The sequence below is a fragment of the Nannobrachium achirus genome (genome assembly GCF_963921795.1).
Source record: "Nannobrachium achirus genome assembly, chromosome: 13".
Lineage (NCBI taxonomy): Eukaryota > Metazoa > Chordata > Actinopteri > Myctophiformes > Myctophidae > Nannobrachium > Nannobrachium achirus.
Genome location: NC_137833.1, coordinates 47,586,609 through 47,609,917, shown reverse-complemented (window position 1 = coordinate 47,609,917; position 23,309 = coordinate 47,586,609). Strand labels below are relative to the sequence as shown.

The following is a 23,309-nucleotide window of genomic DNA, read 5'->3' as shown; positions in this document are numbered from 1 at the left end:
GCGGCGCGTTGTGAGCTTGTAGATCGTCTATTTCCACTATCAATGTTCTTTCTTAAGTATAACGTTGTCAAATATGTCAGTAATTTCTTTGTATATTTAGGTTATGTGTCATATCTGCCATGTGCAACTTCAAAGCCTACAAGCCAAACACAAATGTTATTGTCAGCGACAAAAACACAATTAAATTGTTAATTGCAATTATTTGAGTGACAATTAATCGTCATGTGAAATGTCATAATCGTGACAGCCCTAGTCACGTGGTCTCTCAGTAAACACTCTGAAACAGTCAGAGAGCAGCGCATCCCGGCTGACTCGGCTCGCACTGACCAGGAAATTGAGGAAGTAGCCTCAACTTAAAATGTATTTTAATCGTAATTCTGCGCATATAAAATATATGCACCCAATCGGATATCTTAGTTAAGTGCCCTCCACACTAGGTGCGGTTGCCGTCGGGGCTGCCGCTAGGATCAGCGGTGGCCGCACCGCGGTGAGACACAAACACACTCGCTCAGTGAGTAAACGCCGCGCGGTATTTCACAAAGATGAACACAATCCATCTCTCACTGCCCGCGTACGCATGCACAAACGAGCACGCTCGCGGTGGATTTCATGGCCCGCTCGCCTCGCCGCCCCAAAACTTCGCTGCGCGGCCGAAAAAGCCGCCCGCCTCTCATTGAAAATGAATTGCTAGGAGGCGGTGACCGCGCCTAGTGTGGAGGGCACCTTACATCGTCCACATAAACTAGTTTGTTCATGCTTATTCATTATAATTACCAGTAAGACTCCCTAATCGGGAGATAAGCGACCATCAGGTCGCATACACAAACTTTAGAAGGCAATGGTAGGCAATCATCAATGTAGAGATACTGTGTACCGCTTTGCATGATTTTAGGGCAAAATCTGTTGGAGCAGTGTCCAAACATGTGTTTTGCAAGAATCGGCCTCATGGTGGCGCTAGAAGAGGGCCCTGTGAGAAATGAGGGGTTTGGCATGGATCGGGGCAACGGTGGCAGAGATATGAGTAGGGGAAAAGTGTGACGTGAAGGACAGACTGACAGACTGACTGACAGACAGACAGATCGGTGGAGGGACACGTTGTGAGCTTGTAGATCGGCTATTTTCAAACAGCCTAGGTATGAAATAGGCCTAAAGTGGTTCATGTATGTTTTATAATATTATAATTCATATCTGCAAAGTAATTAGTAACTAAAGTTTTCAGATAATTGTAGTGGAGAAAGTAAAAGTACATTTTCCTCTGAGATGTAGTGGAGTAGGCCGGACGGGGAGGGTCATTACGCTAGCGCAGGGGTCAGCAACCCGTGGCTCTAGAGCCGCATGCGGCTCTTTAGCGCCACCGTAGTGGCTCCCTGGAGCGTTTTCAAAAATGTATGAAAATGGAAAAATGATGGGGGGAAATAATGTATTTTTTGTTTTAACGATTTTTTTATTGTCACTGTCGGGCAGAAACCTTGTATCTCCAAGTTTAAAATGTGTATGTTTTTTTTTTTTTCGCAAAGTAAAGCCCTGCTTCAGCATACAAGACTGACACACAAAAGTAGTGAAAACAGCAGATCTACAAGCACACATCGGCTGTTTTCACTAGTTTAGTACATTTTTTAAATGATAAATACAAAACGACGTTTTGGATATATAAGGCTTTTATAATTTTTTGCGGCTCCAGACAGATTTGTTTTGGTTTTTTTTGGTCCAATATGGCTCTTTCAACATTTTGGGTTGCTGGCCCCTGCGCTAGCGGCTCCTACAGTACAACACACACAGAATCAATTCCCCTAATAGCACAGAACAACAGTCCACATACTGAATTAATATTGTATGCCGACTTACACATGATGCTTAGATGCATATTTTAGATGTTTTTTATTATAATGTGTTTATTGTTTATGTCTCTATGAGAGCGGTTGTAACGCCTTAATTTCCCCTCGGGGATACACAGTGCTTCATTTGTCAATGAATAGGTTCCGGATCCCAGGCTGCGTGCATGCGGACTGCATGCGTAAACTGTCGCGTGCGCGTCAGGTTTTTTTTTCTTCTTTTTGACTTAGATTTACGCACCCAGTATAACATTAGCGGCAACATTTGCCACATGTGGCCCATCAGAACACTGGTAGTCAATCTATCAATTTGGAATGATCAATCTGAATAACTGTCATATTAAAACATATATGTATTTTTATTGTTAACAAAGGTCTATGACACCATGTATGTGTGTATATAGCTTGTCTATTGTGTGTCACTGTCACATATGAAGCACCACATCAGAAAGATTACAAGAAATTTAACAAAAACATGAAAATATGAAGTAAGGAAAAATGCTGCAGCCAAAAAGGTCTCTATTTGGAAGGATGAAAACCTAAAGGACCAAACAGCACTATTTTCATTGACAGTGAAGGTCCCGGATCCAATCAAATTGGTGCCGGATCCAATCAAAGAGGTGGGGGAACATGTTCCCCCTTGTTCCACCACAAATTAAGCACTGGGGATACAGTAAATAAAGTACCTACAGTACATACAGATGCGTGATTAGTACTTGCTCTGTACACTGTATGGTAAGTTCCAAATCCTTTTGATTTTGGTGATAGCTTTTGGATGAGAGTTGTTGAGGTTAGGGTTAGTTAACTTGTAATTTTTTTTCTTTTTTTTTTTTTGTGGATACCAGATTTCTGCCCGACACCGGTACCGTTGGCATTAGTGAAGACGATAACAGTGATTATGACGATGGCATTGAAATGATGGCGTGTTGAGATGTAACTAAGAGCAGCAGTGGCCGTGTCTGCAGTAATTAAAATAACTAATTTCAGAGGTTTATCTGGTGGAAAGCCATGACATGACCTGGATTACATCAAATCCAGACAGGATTTATAATCCAGCAGCAGCAAGGTTATTCCACTCTCTCACTTTCTCTCTGTGTGTCTGTCTCTCTCTTTCTCTAAATAAAATACAAAATGTTTCCATCGTATTGAGATGTAAAATACATTTGAGAAACTGCTATTTGTATCCAAGGTTTTATATTAAGTGACTGCAAAATCTTGAAATATTGCTGAAATATTTGTTTCAAAAAGGTTTATACCAAGTTATCCTTCCTTACATGAAACTACTTCTAACAGCAAATTCCTCACAATTCTTATGGTTTTGTAACGTAATGTAGTTATTCTTTTAAGTTGCAATGTTACACATCTCTTTGTTCCCTTTTAATTGTACATACATTTCCTAGGTTAGATTTCTGATTGTTTTTTTGTCTCATATATTTGCTTCAAAGTAAACGTAAGTTTTCTCATGCGAGTAAAGCCCGTTTGAATTGAATAGTATTAACCATGAAGGCATGTACAGTATACTAAAACAAGCGAAAGATGTAGCCTTGTGAAACTGTGTTTAACCACTTACTGTAAACCCATTAAAACCGGAGGCTGATTCTACAATTGCCTTCAAAATCAGTAGTTCTCACACTTTCACTTTCATCATTCAAAAATAGCAGATGTACAAGATCACAACGCAGCACGAAGTGACGCGCTGTATTGTATATCTGCTAGTTTTGAATAGCCAACGCAAAAAATCTAAAATGACACAGATGCTTTCACGGTTTTATTGGGCTAAACCAGGGGTCTTCAACGTTTTCAGGGTTAGGACCCCTTAGTTGAGAGAGAGTTGAAGCAGGGACTCCCACAACCTTTTCATAGATTCCATAATAGTTTCATTGTTTGACAGCACAATCATCAGTGTATTTTGGATTCATGTTAATGTGTGTTTCCAGATATTTAACCACTTGAACCGTCAATACTTAATAAACTTGACCTTTCACTCTGTATTTAGTCTGCTCTTTTTCCGTGTTGTGTTCAGCCTATAGGTACAGTTCGCGGGCCAGTGGTCTGAACCAATCGGATACAGCGCTGGGAGGAGGCAGCGTGGGTCAGCTGAGCACAGGAGGAATGTATCTACCAGACTATAGCGTCAAGCAACTGTCTGACCTTCTCATTATCAAGGTTATACACACACACACACACACGCACGCACGCACGCACGCACGCACGCACGCACGCACGCACGCACACACACACGCACACACACACACACACACGTGAAGGCTCAGGCACAAGCAGGACACAAATGCAGAAACACTCAATAACCAAAGAGTTTGTTAGGAAAAAATCAAACCTCGGTTCGAAGTGGAGCGGTGAATTTGAGCAGCTGTACCCTATGTGAGTGAGTGAGTGAGTGTAAACTGTGCCTGTGAGTGAGTGGTGAGTGTGCCTGGCCTGCACAAAACAGCGCCCCTCCTTTAACTAGTGTGTTGTGTGTGGCCACTCAAGGTATTTTCAGGCTACGGACACGGCCAGCCAGCCACCCAGCCAGCCACCCAGCCAGCCACCCAGCCACATACCCACGGACATACCTGTCTATTGGGAGCGCTTTCACCGCTCCAAAAAACACAAGTACACCAGCAAAGAAGGGCAAACCTACAGAAAACTCAGGAGGCAAATACACTAATGAACACAAGCTCTTCACTAAACAGCCAATCTGGCTAACCATCGTCAAATGAAAGGGAACGCCCTCTCTGTTTTGTTCCTTTTTTCATTTGAGTTGACTTGCGTAGCATCATAGTCTGTTCTCGAGAGATTACTAAACAGCAGACTTGAAAACAGAAAAACAGGCAACCTAACTCACAGAGGGAAAACAGGAGGAAGGGGGGCCTTGTATGGATCCCAGGGAGACCCCGCGGTCAACAAAGGGTAGAAACCTTTGCTTTTCAGTGTTCAAAATCATCAGACAAGCTCCAAAACGTGTCACTTATCTGCTACTTTTGATGCTCTTGTGTGACGATCTGGTAGATCAAGTAGGCTATTCATTTAAGAAATCTCACCGGTGTGAAGTGAGCGGTGCTGCTGCTGCTGATGATAGACCCACATGACGTCACATGTATTTATTCGGTAGGCTGTACGGAAAAACTATGTATTTGGTACAATGGAAAAACACTCGGAAAAAGGAAAAACACATAGAGAGAAGGTTAGAATATGGGTCTTCAACAGGGGGTCCGGGACCCCTAGGGGGTCCTCAGAGTTACTACAGGGGAGCCGCCAAAATCTTTGTGTGATAGGATAATTATTTTAAATATACTCCTATTCTGAGAACTTTAGCCAAAAATAACAGATCTACAAGCTCTGCGAGGCGTTGAGAGCTTGTAGATCAGCTATTTTTTGGAAAATAGGTTTGGTGTAGATGTTAAAACAAGAATTGACACAGTCAATATATAAGCTGGTGAAATGGTGGGTTAAAAAGGCCGGGACTTGGAACAGTCTATGTACAATGAGTGAGGGCCGAACAAAGCAATAATAAGAAATATAAGACAGGTAATGTTGAGTAGTGTAAGGTAGGCTACATTCCTTGATCTGTCCTTCTGCAAATGGGGGAGCCGAATAATATTTGAGCCGACGCGTCCACTGTCTGAACGTACCCTATTTCCGCTCTCACTAGTGGTGGGAAGAATCGTTCATTTCCGTGACTCACACCTAAGTCACAATTTTATATATGTGTGTGTGTGTGTGTGTGTGTGTGTGTGTGCGTGCGTGCGTGCGTGCGTGCGTGTGTGTTTGTGTGTTTTCGGATGTTTTTTGCTAACGTAATGCTGTAATGCTTTTAAACACATTTGTATTTGTTGCCATTTCGGCATCAATGCCTGTCGGCGTCGCGGGTTTGATTCCCGATCCGGGTGACCTTTGCCGCGTGTCACTCCCTATCTCTCCCCCATTTCCTGTCAGTCTACTGTCCTATCCAATAAAGGCAAAAAGCCATTTTTTTCAGGTGACTCATATACCCTCCTAATATGTGAGCAGGCCGTGTTTTTTCAATAACCTTTTTCATTTATTTGTAATAATTATTTGGGAAAATGGAAAAAATTAAATACAAACAAATAATTATTAAAAATAAATGAAAAAAGTTATTGAAAAAACCAGGAGGGTATTATGAGTCACCAGAAAAGAATTATGGGTGTTTTTAATGAATCCATCATGGTTAAAATGAAGTTTGAAGTTACAATGGGTGTGTGTGGGGAGAGGCCCTGGGCCTGGAGGGCCTGGTAACATTTACATCAAATATCTAAATATTCAATCAAGCTAATTAAAAACTGTTCAGGGTGTTCATAAAAGCCTGATTAGATGATAAGATTACCAAAAGTTTTTTTGAAAGTGAAATACCCCTTTAAACACATACATTACATGACTATGTTAACTCTCCTACTGCCAGATTATTTATTTATTTATTGGGTCTGGCGCCATCAAAAAGCGGCTTACCTTTGCGACGTTATAGTAGATAGACAGACAGACAGACAGACAGACAGACATTTATTTATTTATTTTTATTTTTTTTGGTTGTGCAATAGTGCACTTTGGTCTGCCAGGCAGCAGAGGGCGGCGTCATGCGAGAATGAATGTGAATTTGCCTGTTATGTGTTGAAGAAGAAGAAGACCAGTCACTGGCCACAGAGCCTCAGAGCCAGAGAAAATCAACAAGGAAGTGAATTGTTCTCCGTTGATGTTAACGCATAATGGATTTTTTACACCATCACCGCGGAAAATGTGTTTACAGTAGACGGCCGCGCGACGCCTCATCAGCTTACAGTCATCAGACGAACGAACCGAACGAGCGCCGTATTGGCATCGAGGTTCTGTAAAAAATGGGGCGAACGTGAACGTTCGAAGCGGCGGGAGAGTTAAGGGCCTTTTTACTGTTTATTTATATTCGACGATAACTCATGGAGCCCCCTGGGTGTTTCTGTTTGAGAGATTGAGAGGCCCCAAATGGATATATTTGGGCCCCTCAAAATGTTAAATATAAATAAACAGTATACAAACTATGTGTGCCATCTTTAAGAAGCCCCAGTAAACCCTGTGAAAGTATTTCAAGTTAAACATCACATGTCATGTTAAGGCCCTTTTTACCCTTCTTTTATATTGATCTCATCCCGGGCCCCACTTCAAACTGTCTGGGGCCCCCAAAATGAAATGGAATTGATACACATATATTATATGTATGTATAAATATGGGGGGCCTCAAAACTTTTTAAAATATAAATATATACACACACTTTAGAAATAATGTATCCATTCCCTGCATCGATCCTTCTTAAAGTTAAAGTAATGTACGTGGCATCACAGAACAGACACAAAAGAACTGCTTGGGTAATCAGGACCATTGTTCTCTGGTCACACCTTTGAGAGCCACGCTCTTTTCAGATTCAAATGAGCTAATGTTAACCCTCACCCTCACTTCAACTGTTCTCTGTCTCACAGTTGAGAGCTCAACTGGGGCCCCCTGATGGCCATGTTGGTTAAAAAAATAAAAAAATAATAATCTCATGAGGCCCCCAGGCTGTGAGGGGGCCCCAGGCGGCTGCCTATTCTGCCTGTATGGACTGCACGGCCCTGCTCCACTACATCTCGGATCCAATTATTGTACTTTTACTTCACTACATTTATTTGAAAACTTTAGTTACTAGTTACTTTGCAGATATAAATTATAATATTATAAAACATACATAAACCACTTTAGCCCTATTTTATACCTTGGCTGTTTGAAAATAGCCGATCTACAAGCTCACAACGCGTCGCATCGCGACACGTTGGACATTTACTTGACATTTACTTGTAACGTAGTACATCTACAGTGCAGTATTGATAGTTTTACTTAAGTATAAAATGTGAGTACTTTTTCCACCACTGGTTAATAGGCCTCGCTCTTTTCTTCTGTTTTATTTATCATACAAGGCTAGCTAGCTGCCTATTTGCTAATGTTTACTTTTCTAGCAGTTCTTTCCCCCATAGTCTGGAAGAGCTCCTGGGGTAAACTGTTAATGTTTACTTTTCTAGCCGTTCTTTCCCCCATAGTCTGGAGGAGTGCTCCCTGTCCTGCCATTGGCCATAATGCAGTTCTTTCCCCCATTGTCTGGAGGGGCGCTTCTGGGGTAAACTGCCCTGCAATTGGCCCTTATATTATCCAATCCTGACACTAGCTTGGTTACCATGTGACATGGACAGCCTATCAACAATAGGTAGTCAAGAGGTAGCTCATCTAAATGACCGAAACATAGAGCTGGTTTCCACCAGCTAAAAATTGCAGACCAAGTACAGAGCGAAAGGTCAAATTTACTAAGCATCGGCAATTTCAGTGGTTAAATGTCCGAAAAACACAACATGAATCGAACATAGACTGCAAGTCCAACAAGTCTACAAATCAATCGATGAAATCGATGAAAATCTGCAACAAACATTTTTTTATACAATATGTTGTGGGGGTCCCTGCTTTATCTCCCTCTCAGCTAAGGGGTCCTTGTCCTGAAAACGTTGAAGAACCCTGGGTTAGAACATGGAGCTATAGGAGGTTTCTGCCCGACAGCAACGATATAGGGTTTACCCATTTAGGCCTGAACACATTATTACGCAATATTTTATGCTTTAAATATTAAAAAATAGCAGATATACAAGCTCACAGCGCGGCACCGAGTGCCGTGCTGCGAGCTTGTAGATCTGCTATTTTTGAAAAATCTTGAAAATGTGTGCAAATCTATTTTGACCGGACCGATTCTATAAGTGTCTTCTAAATCCTTCTAGGTTTTTTTTTTTTTTTTTTTTTTTTAACTATGTTTCTGTCAGTGGTTCTCAAAATGTTTCATGCCAAGGACCCCCAAAACTACATGTATTTGTTCCAGGGACCCACCCATCTCAAAATATTGTATCAGGGACCCCCCAGAAGCAAATATTTGAGTTACAAATGTTAACTTTCAAAAAGATATATTCAAAGACTTGCCAAAAAAAGAAATATACATATACAGTATATCACGTTTTTTCAAAAATAGCAGATCTACAAGCTCGCAGCGCGGCACTCGGTGCCGCGCTGTGAGCTTGTATATCTGCTATTTTTCAATAGCTAAAGCATTCAATAATTCTAGGCCTAAATGGGTTATGGGTCGACCTCCCAGCGCCCCCCCACAGTTCTCTGCAGTATATCAGTATTCAATGATGGATGTGGCCTCTCACTTTACCCCTCCTTAACACATAATGCGCCTAACGTTGTTTCTGTGCACCCCCCCCCCCATGCCACTAAGACCCTATGCGGGCCCGCTGGTTAATACCGGAATACTGATATATTATTGATTTCAGCTGTTACAATTCCAAACATGACCTGCTTTAATTCCATCAGTCTATATTAGTAGCTTAATGACTAGTACAGTAGTATTCAAATGTATTTTTTTTTTATGTCCAATGTAGGTATTTGTATTTAGGTTCATTGAGTCAACATGAATATATTTAACTAAATGTGTTTGAAATTAAATCAAAATGTTACATTTCAGGATTCCAATTAAAAAATAACAAAAAATTATTCAGGATTCCAATTCTGTAGATCTGCTATTTTTTGCTTCTTTTGTATGAGATACTAGAATGACAAAGTATGACGTAGCAATATGCAATGTGGCCCTCTGGAGTGAAGGTGGAAATATAGTGGCCCTCACTGCTGTGCATAGCAAATCTGTCGCTTCTCTCCCACACGCAGATAGACGCATTGCATTAGGCAAAGAAGCACTGGCGCAAACGCACGTGTAGCCTATATATATGCACACAAGAAATGCACACACAGAGGAGCTATTTTGGAAGCGCATGAATCATGTGCATGTCATGATCCACAGGGCTAATGAATTTATGGCTGCAGACAAGAGACACGTGTATGTGGGTGTGTCACATTGTAGACGTGACTGGATGGGTGTGGATTCATATAGTGTACTCCTTATAGGGGGTTCCACACGGTACGCGGGCCGGTCACCGCCTGCTAGTAATTCATTTTCAATGGGAGGCGGGCGGCTTTTTCGACCGCGCAGCAAAGTTTTGGGGCGGCGAGGCGAGCGGGCGCGGTCCCGTGAAATCCACCGCGAGCGTGCTCGTTTGTGCATGCGTACGCGGGCGGTGAGAGATGGATTGTGTTCATCTTTGTGAAATACCGCACAGCGTTTACTCACTGAGCGAGTGTGTTTGTGTCTCACCGCGGTGCGGCCACTGCTGATCCTAACGGCAGCCCCGACGGCAACCGCGTACCGTGTGGAACCCCCTTAACACTGCCATTCTCATCTCAAATCTGATTAAAGGACAACTTTGTTTTTTTAGAGAAAAGAAAAGATGAGTGTTAAAACGTGTTCATTGACTGCTTTCTATTGTTTTAGCGATGAAAAGGTTTCAATGGTTGGGGGCATGCGTACAAGTGGCTAAATTTGTATTTTTAGATACAATAAGCACATTCCCAAGATGCACCACAATCTTTCATGGGCAGATATGACTTAGGGGGCTATAGTGTTACTGTAAATATTAATAAAGAATTTGACTAAAAAGACACATTTAGGCACTTGCACACATGCCTATGACATGCACTGACATCAAAGTCATTAAAATTGCTAAAACAATAGAAAGAAGTAAATGAAAACATTTTGACACTCATATGTTGTCCTTTAAATCCTCTCTGTCGGGTGGAAACCTCACATGCTCACACCGTAGCTGGGGTTGGCGAAAGGGCCTTTCTGTGTGGAGTTTGCATGTTCTCCTCGTGTCTCCTAGGGTAGGTATCCTCACAAAAAACATGCAGTAATCCTCGTCTCTATACTGCCTCCCCCCCATGGTTGGAATAACGTGTTCCTTCCACGCGCTACGTCCAACCGGGGAAACTCCCCTCTGTCAGGTGAAAAGAAGCGACTTGGACTCCTCATGCATAGAAGGAAGCATGAGGTCAGTCCATTGTTTCCCCAGGTTGGCAGAGGGAGTATAGCACCCAGGATTACATTAGATAATTGACACTGGGTGAAAAATGGGTTAAAACAATCATGGGATAAACATTTATATAATTTATATACTGTATACAGGGTTCCCACACATTTTTACCAATTAATTTCCCAAACTTTTCCAGAATATTTAACCCAATTTCCAAGACTATATTATAACAATAATTCCGCTCAATAACAAGTTGCTTACTCCTATACGCAATGCCTAAAGACAGGTAGTGTATGCCAGTGGTTCTCAACCTTTTCAGGCCGTGACCTCAGAAATAATCATATTTTAACTGGGGACCCGGCACCCTGACGAGCAATAAGTTGAGGAATTTAGTATAACACGGTTCTATTGTGAAAATAGCCGATCTACATGCTCACAACGTTGTGAGCATGTAGATCTGCTATTTTCACAATTTCTGCCTCTAATATTTGACAATTTGGCCAATGTTTAATTTGTCATTTCAGAGGTATTAACAAAATAAATAACCAAAGACAATGCATAGCTATTTTTTCCAGGACCTTCAAGGACCCTTGATCAATTCCTAAACTTTTCCAGTACTGGAAAAATATTTTTCTAATTTCAAAACATTTCCAGGAATTTCATGACCGTGCGAACCCTGTGTATATAAAAAAAAAAGAGTGAACGCTGAAGATATAATGTTCTTAACATGTTGACCGCCCCCCCTCTCCTTCCACCCTCCAGATCAGCAGGAACCACTACCAGAACGCCCTGCTGGCCAACCTGATGGACAGCAGCCCCCAGACCCCGGACCCGGCGGCGGTCCCGGACGCCGCCGCCACCAAGGGGAGACACAGCATCGCCCTGCCCCTCACGCACGCGCACACCCGCCTGGGCCTCGCACGCCTGGCCCACCTCCACCGGCCCGCAGGCCTCCGCAGCACTGGAGAGCTCAACCACCGCAACAGAATTGTCCGTGAGTGTAGCACACAGATACACTGGTTCCCAAGGCACTGAGTAGGGGACACATTTTAATGGGTCCCTTTGTTTTTCATTTCCTACATTTTTATTTTTGAGCAGTACAAACTGCTCCCTACGTCTGGCTTTGTACAGTATGTCCCTATGTATATCCATATGCAGTACGAGATTAACGTCACAGAAAGTACACAGAGACCGCCATCACCACAGCTGATGTCACGGACAGAACAGCCCATACAAGGAGATATGCACGTGTGTCATGTTTGATACCATGGTGCAAGTCCAAAATAGAGAGAGAGAGAGAGAGAGAGAGTATTATATATATCGTTGCTGTCGGGCAGAAACCTCCTATCTCCATATTCTAACGTTTTGTGTTTTTTTCGTCACACAAAAGTAGCAGATCCACAAGCTCCAAAGCGTTTCAAGTACATCTGCTACTTATGTTACTTTTGAATTTGAATCCTGAAAAGTAACAGTTTTGGACATATGAGGTTTCCACCCGACAGAGACGATAATATATTATGCAACATATTATTCTTTCTGCAGTATAGCTGACTGCAGGAAAATGTTGCAGGCCACATAATCATCTGAAAGAAAATCCTTCCAAATACACAAACACAACCTCCCTTTCTGTGTCTAGAGGATTTTCTGCAGGACCGGGTCTGTGATGACAAGGGAATTTATCATACATAAGCCGAGCGTCCCCCGCTGTCACTGGCGAAAACACAGACACACAAACTGGCACAACGTGGGATAAAAGTCAACCTGATTGGTTTCAGGGCTTAGAGAGGATTTCCTTCCTCATATAGTACCATCTGTCTCGCGCACAGTGCGTGTGCATGGCAGGCATGCCACCCTACGTGCACACACATGTGCCTTGCAATGCATGCGTGTGCGTTCCCCCCGCGTGCTCATGCAAAGTGCAGTTTGAAGTTGTGTCTTTAAAGCTGCAGTCAGTGAGATTTGTGTTTCTTTGTGGCAGATTTTGAACCTGGGTTCAGGGGCGATGACATTTCTACCGAGTTCAAGACGCAAGGACCCCTTGGCTAGGGGAGATATTGTGCTTTATGAGCTTCAGGCGGTACTACATTACTTAACCTGTGGGTGTGCTAGCTGACACCAGGGTCTAAATGCAGTGGTGAAAAGTAAAGCTCTGTATAGACCGGCGAATTAGCGAAGCGTCGCGAATAAGCAAAACAAAAGGGCGAAGTATTCGCGATTCACCTTTTTCCATACACACCAAAAAGAGACGCGAATATTGTGTATAATATTCGCTTAATTCGCCTAAAAACGACTCGAGGGAATGATATCTGCCTGTAGCCACAGGAGAAAGGAGAGAGAGGAGAACGGAGACAGGGAAACAAATAAAACAATGGAAACTACATCCTCAAGTGATGATGACCTGGCCGTGGTTGTTAGCCTATTAAATAAGAAAAAGAACAGAAGAGACAACACACGTTCACCGTTCCCCCTCCCCTCAGCTCCGGGGGCAGAGTAGACAGACTCTATTGCGCAGACAGGCAGCAGCAGCAGCAGCAGCAGCAGCAGCAGTGGTGTAAAGTAACAAAAAGTACATTTACTTGAGTAGCCTGTACTTGTTTGTAGGTATTTGTACTTGAGTCCAATTCCCAGTACTTCCCAGTAGCGATTTATTTTAAAACATAGTCTTTTTGCAGATATAAAGTAGCCTACAATAACAAACACATAAACCATGCTTTTACCAGTAAGACATTCGAGTACTTTTTCCAAGCAACCACACAGACGAGAGATACGGAAAAGGAGATAGAAACACTGTTCCCCTCGGCCTCAATCCCTCTCTCTCTCTTTAAGTAGGATAGAGTGAGCTTGCTTTGTTACAGAGAGAGAGAGGAGTTCACCAGCGAATGTTCGCTAAATTCGACACAAGGGCGACACAACAGACGCCTTTTCGCTTTTTCGAAATTCGCGTTTGGTGTGGATGCTTCCATTGACTTTATAAGGTTTTAAACAAAAGGCGAATTATACGCTATTTAGCTATTCGCCAATTCGCCGGCGGTGTGTACGGACCATTACTGAGTACATTTATTTAAGTATTGTACTTAAGTACAAATTTGAGGTATTTTTACTTTAATGGAGTAGTTCCAATTTTCAATACTTTTACTTCTACTCCATTACATCTGAGTGGCAAATTTTGTACTTTTACACTACAATTATTTGAAAACTTCAGTTACGAGTAACTTTTTAGATTTAGATTTTTATTACTGAGCATTAACCACTCAAGGTCTATATGTATTTTGGTTATTTGAAAATAGGTGATCTACAAGCTCACAATGTGTCACGTTGCAATGCATTCTGAGCTTGTATAGGTCTGCTATTTTCAAAAGATTTTTTATACATTTTGAACTTGGACATTCTGCACAATGAGTAGCCTACTTTCTACATTTGGTACTTAAAGGGATATTCCACTTTCAAAAAACTTTTTGTCATTGTATGGTCTGATCAGGCTTGTATGAACACCCTGAACAGTTTTTAATTTTCTTCATTCAGTATTTAGATATTTGATGTAAATGTTATCTGGCCCTCCAGGCTCAGGGCCTCTCCCCACACACACCCATTGTAACTTCAAACTCCATTTTAACCATGATAGATTCATTGAAAACACCCATTATTTTATCTGGTGACTCATACTACCCTCCTAATACGTGAGCAGGCCGTGTTTTTTCCATAACATTTTTCATGTATTTTTAATAAAATAGAAAAAATGTAATACAATAAAAATATATAGAAAATACATGAAAAACGTTATGGAAAAAACACGGCCTGCTCCCGTATTAGGAGGGTAGTATGAGTCACCAGAAAAAAATAATGGGTGTTTTTAATGAATCTATCATGGTTAAAATGGAGTTTGAAGTTACAATGAGTGTGTGTGCGGAGAGGCCCTGAGCCTGGAAGGCCTGATAACATTTACATCAAATATCTAAATACTGAATGAAGAAAATTAAAAACTGTTCAGGGTGTTCATACAAGCCTGATTAGACCATACAATGACAAAACGTTTTTTTGAAAGTGGAATATCCCTTTAAAGTACATTTTGGTACCACACTTTAAAAAGAATTTGAATAGTTTTTCATTGATGAAAAGTTGTGATTCTGGAATGCAACTTTAAGATAATTCACTTGATAGAACTGAGCAGATAATAATTTGCTCCTTTTAAACAGCACAGCCCTCTGCTGCCCTCCACTGGAAGAATGGCAGAAAAGCATGCATTTCTGACTGCTGGAATCAGGTAGTGGTGTAAAGTAACTCTGCAAAGGACATTTACTCAAGTGCTGTACTTAAAGGGCCACTTCACCTCTGGGACAACCCTATCTTATTTTATTGTTGTTTGGGACACGATCAACACAATCCTGAGTTATTTTTTGTGTTCAATCTGTTTTTTGAGATATTTACACACAGCAAAGTTTGTTGGAATCGGGACTCGATCCCCGCAACACACTGTCAGGATTAACAGGTGCTGAGCTAGCCATCCGTTCCAGAGTACTTACTACTTTTGGTACTTTATTATTTAGATGCCACAAGTCGAATTTTAACACCGGAATGTATTTCTACATTGTGGTATTCATACTTTTACCGTTACTTCTTCTACCACCGTCTACAGGTAGTAAATCTGACGGCCAGAGGAGTCCAAATGACAGCGTTTTCCTCCGCCTGGATGAGGTTCCCTACATCCACGAGGGCCAGCGGGAAAGCCAAGAGGATAGTGGTGAGGAAATACTATGTGTACTGTAATTGACTCCAACGTTTTCAGGCCAAGGACCCCTTAATTGAGAGAGATGAAGCAGGGACCCCCACAACCTTCTCATAGATTCCATAGTTTCATCTTTTGACAGAACAATCATCAGTGTATTTTGGATTCATGTCAATTTGTGTTTTCAGATATTTAACCACTTGAACCGTCAATACTTAAAAAACTTGACCTTTCACTCTGTACTTAGTCTGCTCTTTTTCCCCTCTACACCAAAACTCTTTGCCAAAAATAGCCGATCTACAAGCTGGTTAATATATAAAAGGAGGGAAAAAATAAGTTTCTAAAAAAAATAAGTTTCTAAAAAAAATACGTTTCTATCACAAGTTTCCCCCTTTAGTGACTCTGAGGACCCCCTAGGGGTCCCGGACCCCCTGTTGAAGACCCCTGCTCTATACCTTACCTGCAGAGAGTTGTTCATGGTTGTTCTTTTGCTAAAGTAAAGAAAAGCCTTTGACGTCAGTCAACTCGTATAGCTACTACATGGCAGTGGTGGAAAGTAAGTTCAGTTGTCTTCTGCACTTAAACCCTACATACTTGTAGGGGTCTGTACTTTCCCTAGCCTACACCAAAGTGTACTTAAACCCTACATACTTTGTAGGAGTCTGTACTTTCCCCAGCCTACACCAAAGTGTACTTAAACCATACATACTTTGTTTGTAGGGGTCTGTACTTTCCCTAGCCTACACCAAAGTTTACTTAAACCCTACATACTTTGTTTGTAGGGGTCTGTACTTGGTCCTTTCCCTAGCCTATTCCAAATCTCTGTCAGAAATTGCACTTTCCATAAACCCAAGAATATCTGAACTACAAGCTCAGAAGAGGGAGCTTTTTCACTAAATGTCCAGGACAACCGGGTTCATGTGGTTCATTCTTTGCCAGCTTTAAATTGAATAAGAGTGTTAATCAGTCAGTGTTAATGCTTGTGTTTAAAAACATCTCAGGATTCAAATAAAAAAACAGCAAGAGTAGCCGAAGCACGAAACGTGTAGATCGGCTTCTTTTGCTCCTCTTGTGTGAAACTGTAGTATGATGAAGTACAGGGCAGTCTTTATTTAAAAGTTAAAATATAGAGATTCCTGCCCGACAGCGACAATTTCGTTCCTCTCTCCTGTCCCAGATGGCGTGCCACAGGGCTCTGATACGTACACCTGTCCGTTCATCAGCTCTGCGTCCCTGTCCAGCCCAGAGGAGACCATTGGGAAGAAGCTACTGCGTAAATTGAGTGAGTTGAGGCTGTTTGTCACGAAGCGATGCAGCAGCACATGCCTACACACTGACATCAAGCGCTGCTGTCCAAGGTCTCCGGCAGGCATAGCAACAGTGGCAGATGTATCTTAGCAACAGCTGATCTGTTTGTATCCTCCTCCGCAAACCTGACCTGAAGCCTGTCACTTACTGAAGGTTTTTCAACATGACTCAACATGATATTAAGTACAGTAAAAAAAAAAGAAGTAGTACAGCATACAGTAAGTACAGTCAAACACCCTGCCTAAAAAGGAACACCCCGAAAAAGTCCTTGCGGCTTTGTTTCCGTCGGAGGTCCTTGGTATTCAATTCATCAACATATAATAAAGTAGCATCAATGAAAGAACATTCAATATCATCACAAGTATAAAACACAATATGTACAGAGTAGGGGGAAAAAGGTGGGGGTAAAGTAAAGTAAGTGGGATCACTTCTCGCCTGTCTATGGGAGAAGTGATAACTACCTCCGCTGTTGGCCTCCTGAACGGTGCATTTTCAGGGCAGCTTTGAAGGACGCCAGTGAACTACATGTTTACTGCTGTCACTCTGAGTGAATGTCGTCTTCTCCCCTCTAGGTAACAAGAAGAGGAATAAGTCTCGAGACGGAGACACTGACAGGTGTCTGGAGGAAGGCTTTGAACCAGAGCCGCAGGACAGCTAGCACAGTGCCGCCGGGGGAGAGAGCAGAGAACATTTCGTTGTGTTCGGGTGGAAACCTTGTATGTCCCAAACTGTTCGTTCGTTAAACTAGTGAAAATAACCGATCTACAAGCATTGTGTGCTTGTAGTTCTGCTGTTTTCACTAGTTTTGTGCAACCGTCTTGTATGGTGATTGGTGAAGCAGGGCTTTACTTTTTCGAAAAGAAACATACATATTTGAAACTTGGAGATACGAGGTTTCGGCCCGACAGTGACGATTTATAGGTCTCTTCCTCTGAGATTCAAGTCTCTACTTGTAGAAATCTCCACCCGGGTATCCTCGACCACCAACCAGCCCATGACGCTCCCGCGCAGATCACATTCTCACAGGAGACCAAGCCAATCCTTTCTGCTGAAATCAGGTTCCACTGCCGAAACAGCCGATAACCCCACCTCCGGTATAGCTTCCACCTCGCTTGTGATTGCTGAAGAGGGACAGGACAGGTCCGTCGACTCCATTAATGGATACATCTAGCCTTAAACCGGACTGAAGAGTTGACATCTATGTGTGAAACCTGTCTAGAGGGACCCCTCCGATCTGCAAACCTGAGACGGGATGGGAGTTGATGGAGCAACGCTTTAACACGTGACCTTATCTGGTAGCTCCATCCCTAACTTAAAGGAAAACCTTTCAGATTTCCAGCCTAAATCCTGTTGTTTTGATGTGAGTCTTCTGTGTACTTCCCCACGAAACGTTGAAGTCACAAAACAATGACATCGAACGCTGGCATCGGGCGTACGGGTTTAGGTTGAAAATCTGTGACGTTTTCCTTTACCATCTTAAACCTCTCCCCCATGGAGATGCATAATGTATTATTGAAAGATTTGCATGCCGGCCAGTTAATAATAGCTTTTTTAAGGTTACCAGTGAATGAACTGCTGCACCACCACTTTACCTACCCAGGGCATCACGAACAGGGACCTGAGAAGACCGCAAAAAGCCAAATTATTCTTTGTTGCACAACCGTTTCTTCACCTGTGTCACCTGACAACAATGACGTATTTTCAACTAAAAGTATAAATTAGTCACAACTGGCTGTCAGAGCCAAGTGTGACCCTTGATCAAACAAGAAACGGGACGGCGTCTGTCATCCTGTGACAGTTCCCACATACTGGAGACCAGAGTGGTGTAAAGAGAGAGTGGCGGCTATTGCAAAATACTTGATCATCATGTCACTAACAAATCATCCTCTAGTGGGTCATTTGAATGCATTATACAGAGAGACAGAACAGCGTTTTTTGGGCAATTAGTTGTAATAGATTTACAATTATTTATAATAGTACTGCAACATTTGTAGGTAGTTACATCAGTGGCTTAAAAAGAAACATTAAATTAGTGTCAACGGCTAATGTTACCTGCCTTGATTTTAAGCCAATGTTACCTTGTTACCTTGGTTAAGCGTATCTGGCTCTTTATATATCTTACCTTTTACAAGTCTGCACTCTACTCCACTGCTAATGTTCACTGCTAACTCCCGGGTACTGAAGAAAGCTCCATGATCCAGAAGTTGCTGTGAAGCAACGGATCCATTGGAATGAGTTGTCGCCCCTGTCTTTACACTACACCACTCTGCTGGGAACCTTTTTTGTACAGGGAACTGTCCCCGTCCAGCCATGACGATGCCAACTACTGCCGACTTAACGCAGCACACTAGCCATTATAGCCAATAACACAAAGAGCACAACTCGTCCAGCCACAGACACCATGTCCACACAGAGGAGGACATGTTGAAAAGAAAGCCATAGTTTACACAGTGTGTCCAACTTGAATATCTGCCAAATGTGCTGCAAGCCAACAGTCAATGCAAAGTGGCAGGGTTCGATTTGTAAAAAAAAAAAAACATACGAGTGGGGGACATTTTCTTAACCACTTAAGCTGAAATAGCCCATCAGAACTAGCAAAATTATAAGCTCACAATGCTGTGAGCTTGTTTATTTTAGTTTTTAGTTTAAAAAACAGGGGCATGGAGTTCCAATCCCAGCAACAAATCGAACCCTGCAAAGGGGTATGTGCAATACAAACAAATGCCCCTGCAAAAATCATCTTTTTATGCCAGTTACTAACTGTGACTGGTAATTAGGTATAAGATAGCAATAGAAGTCATTGTACAGTATCAACCCAGCTAGGCCTGGGAAGTATGGCCAAAATCAAATATCACAATATGTTTTTTTGAACACCTTGATATCAAGATGACATTGATTTGTTTGAGAGGATGACTACTGATGCTTTCACAAAATATTTATACAATGGGATTTTTGATAAATGATGGGTAAAGGTGTGTAAAGGCAAATGATACAACAGCTGCATCACTTTACTGTAATGCAGCGATTTAAACCAGGACGTAGCCTAAACTCTTCATATTAAAAATAAAACAATATTGTTGTAATATTCATATATTGCCTGGCCCACACACATCCTCAACAAGTCTTCATCAGCATGTTGTCTATATAGTATACCTACTTAGTTCCTTTTCATATTCAGTAGAAAAATAATATTGAATCCTTAAAACTAGTGGTAAACTTTACAAGCTTAATATGTGGCTTTTAATGCCACGTTATTCAACTTTGGATCAATAGTGCTACAGGGATATGAACTGAACTACTTGGATCTGCAACGCTACAGGCTTATGAACTGAAAAAAGTGGATTCTAGGGACTTTGTGGGTTCCTTTATGGGGGTCTAAATTGACCCATACACGTCTGTAACTCTTACATCATACAAATGGAACCAAATGTCCCCTAACGGGTCCATTTGGTTCCATTTGTATGCTGTCAGAGTTAAGGGGAGACCTTGAAATGTAAAAGTTTGAGAAACACCGTACTAGGGAGTCTGGAACGTGCAGGAGAACGGTGGCTGCGTGCATGTTTACTTCTGCTGCTTCAGTTGTAGAGTTAAGCCTACATGAGCCTACACTTTGTCGTACTTTGCCGCGTCAAATCGCTTAAAGCGCGAGCTGCGCGGGCCGTGCGACCAAAATAAAAATTAGGCTTCCGTCTAACCCCTTTACAAATCCGTTTGTTCTGTAGTTCCGCATGCATAGGCAGAGTTGCAGAAGAGACCCCCACCCCCTTCCCCCTAAAAAAAAAAAAATAGGGGGGGAAGGAGATGAAAGGTATCATTCAGCAAGGGTAATCTTGTATCCTGGCACTGGGCAGTGTATAGGTTCATACTGCTTTGTGATGAAGGACTCAGCTTCAGGGTTTGGTGGGGATCATTTGGCTTTATTCATTAGATCCCCATTAGCTTACTGTAAATATGTGGATGTTGACTGTCAAGGAGAGGGGATTGTGAGGATAGTGTAGAATGCATAAACTACAAGAAGATGTTCTGGTAGGGAACAGGACACGAGAACCAGAGTTGTATGACGTCGTCGTCGGGTGGAAACCTTGTATGTCCAAAACAGTTTGTTTTGTATTTATCATTTTTAAAATGATTTAAACGAGTGAAAACAGACGATCTACAAGTAGATCGGCTGTTTTCACTACTTTTGTGCGACGGCCTTGTATGATGAAGCAGTGCTTTATTTTGCGAAAGAAATTACAAATTTGAAACTTGGGAGATACAAGGTTTTTACCCGACAGTGACGATAAGAGAAGCAGTGCAAATGAACTGCTGTCTTGAATGTTCAAAGACAATATGGCAGCATGGCAGTGTGTGGGGATGAGTTAGCATAAACAGGTACACGTATGTATGTACATATTTAGACATGGAATGCTGCTCAGTTAGACCATTGTTCTTGAAATATTAGACGCAATAATGGATTCTTAAGATCCTCTTAAAAATCGGAGCGTTTGCTTTAACTGCTTGAAAGCTCAGGTCAAAGTGAAGCCGACCCTTATTGTGCAATACTGGCGGAACGCCACACGCTCGTCAGAACAGAGAGAGAGACATAAATGAGTTAGATGACGCACACTGACGTCAAGACCCTGCCTTCCCCTTTAAACACACACACACACACACAGACAGACGCATGCTCGCACACACTCGCACGCACACACACACACGCACACACACCAGTGGTGGAAAAAGTACTCAAATTGTTTACTTAAGTAAAAGTATATCAATACTGCAATGACGAAATACTCTTGTTACAAGTAAAAGTCCGTAATTCAAAATGTACTTGAGAAAAAGTACGAAAGTGTTGGCATCAAAATGTACTTAAAGTAAAAGTAGTCATTATGTAGAATGTCCCATTTCAACTTTTCAAATGTATTAAAATATATTTTGAAAACTAAAGTTTTCAAATAAAAGTACTGTAGTAAAAGTACAATATTTGGATCTGAGATACAGTGAAGTAGAAGTACAAGTAATGGAAAGTCCTGTACAGTGCAGTACTTGAGTAGATGTAATTAGTTACTAGTATTTTTACACAACTGACACACACACGCACGCACGCGCACGCACACACACACACACACACAGAGTGATTGGGGACACTCGCGCTACAGATACAATTCATTCAGCCTGGTGAGGCTATGGCAGCACAAAGGATAGCGCACCGCTAAGCAAACCACAATGACCTGGCCCCACTAGTATACACACACGCTGAACACGCAAAGAGAGAGTGCTTGATCTGACAACCGATCTAAAACAAACTGTCTGCTGATGGTTCAGCCCTCGAGGTTCAGGTTACATTGTTTTATATTTGTATGGAGAATGTTTTTTTTTTGTACAGATTCTAAAAAGTTATGATCCAAAGCACTGGTTCCCAAACACTGGATCGGGACCCATTTGTGGGTCGCAGACAGATTTTTTTATGGGTCCATTAATTTTTGTTTCCTACATTTTGTTTTTAATTATTATTCCTTCAAACCATTTAAAAAAAAAACATTACCCAAAAAAGCTAAGCTTTTCATGAATAAATTCCATAAATTAGAACACAAATATTAGTGAAAATAGACGACCTACAAGCTCACAACGCGTTGCAAAGCGTCGCATTGTGAGCTTGTAGATCTGCTGTTTTCACTAGTTTGGGTCCCGGGCAAACTCTCTCTTATGGGTCTCGAGTCTCGACCTGAAACGTTTGGGAACCACTGCTCTAAAGATATCAAGGAACAGACCCTGGGGCTTTAGATAACGCTGTGAAATTCTAAATAAAATGACTTGAGTACATTCCTGTCGGATTCATTCTTGACTGTGAATTTAATACTGCGTGTATGTGTAGCCTACATCAAACCTGACATTTCATATGGCGTGGTGCCATGCAAGAAGTCCCAATCAGTAGAAATGAATGATAAGACACAAGAGACATAATTTCCCGGGGTTATTTATTTTCATGTTTTATTCATCTCGACAATTCAAAACGTCAAATCAAAAGAGTTTCTTAAGCAGCGTGTCTGGCTTCGCAGACGGTAAACGCGTGGATCAATAGTGTCTTTGTGCCACTGAGGTGAGAGATGTTGATAATGTAGTGCAATAATGCCATACTCACAGACAGCTGCTGTGCAAAGTAAACATTCGCTTGACGTGTGCCTGCGCTGAAACGTTACGACATTCGAGGGCCCGGGGGGATGTTTGGTCGGCCGCCCAGGAGCCCAGGGAACGTTCTGTATGCTGAGATTGCATCAGTCGTGACTGACTCTTCGCTGACAAGCGTTCGTCTGCCCATTTCTGCTTTACAACTTAACCCATTTAGGCCTATAATTATTGAATGCTTTAACCAGTGAAAAATAGCAGATATACAAGCTCACAGCGCGGCACCGAGTGCCGCGCTGCGAGCTTGTAGATCTGCTATTTTTGAAAAAGTCGTGAAAATGTGTGCAAATCTTTGAATATGTGTATTTTCAAAGCGAACATTTGTAACTCAAATTTTGCTTCTGGGGGGG

The 23,309-nt window shown here is 42.0% G+C and overlaps 1 protein-coding gene across 1 annotated transcript in view; it reads left to right on the top strand.

The window, feature by feature from the left end:
- cnnm1 (cyclin and CBS domain divalent metal cation transport mediator 1) overlaps positions 1–17,446 on the top strand; it is a gene marked incomplete at both ends in the record, with an annotated part of 57,372 nt that extends 39,926 nt beyond the window's left edge. Inside the window, 5 exons of the mRNA XM_080740807.1 lie at positions 3,856–3,998; positions 11,520–11,755; positions 15,395–15,492; positions 16,658–16,762; positions 17,361–17,446. Of these exons, the coding sequence (XP_080596933.1) occupies positions 3,856–3,998; positions 11,520–11,755; positions 15,395–15,492; positions 16,658–16,762; positions 17,361–17,446 (668 nt within the window). The remainder of the gene's footprint in view (positions 1–3,855; positions 3,999–11,519; positions 11,756–15,394; positions 15,493–16,657; positions 16,763–17,360) is intronic.
- Between the last annotated feature and the right edge of the window lie 5,863 nt (positions 17,447–23,309).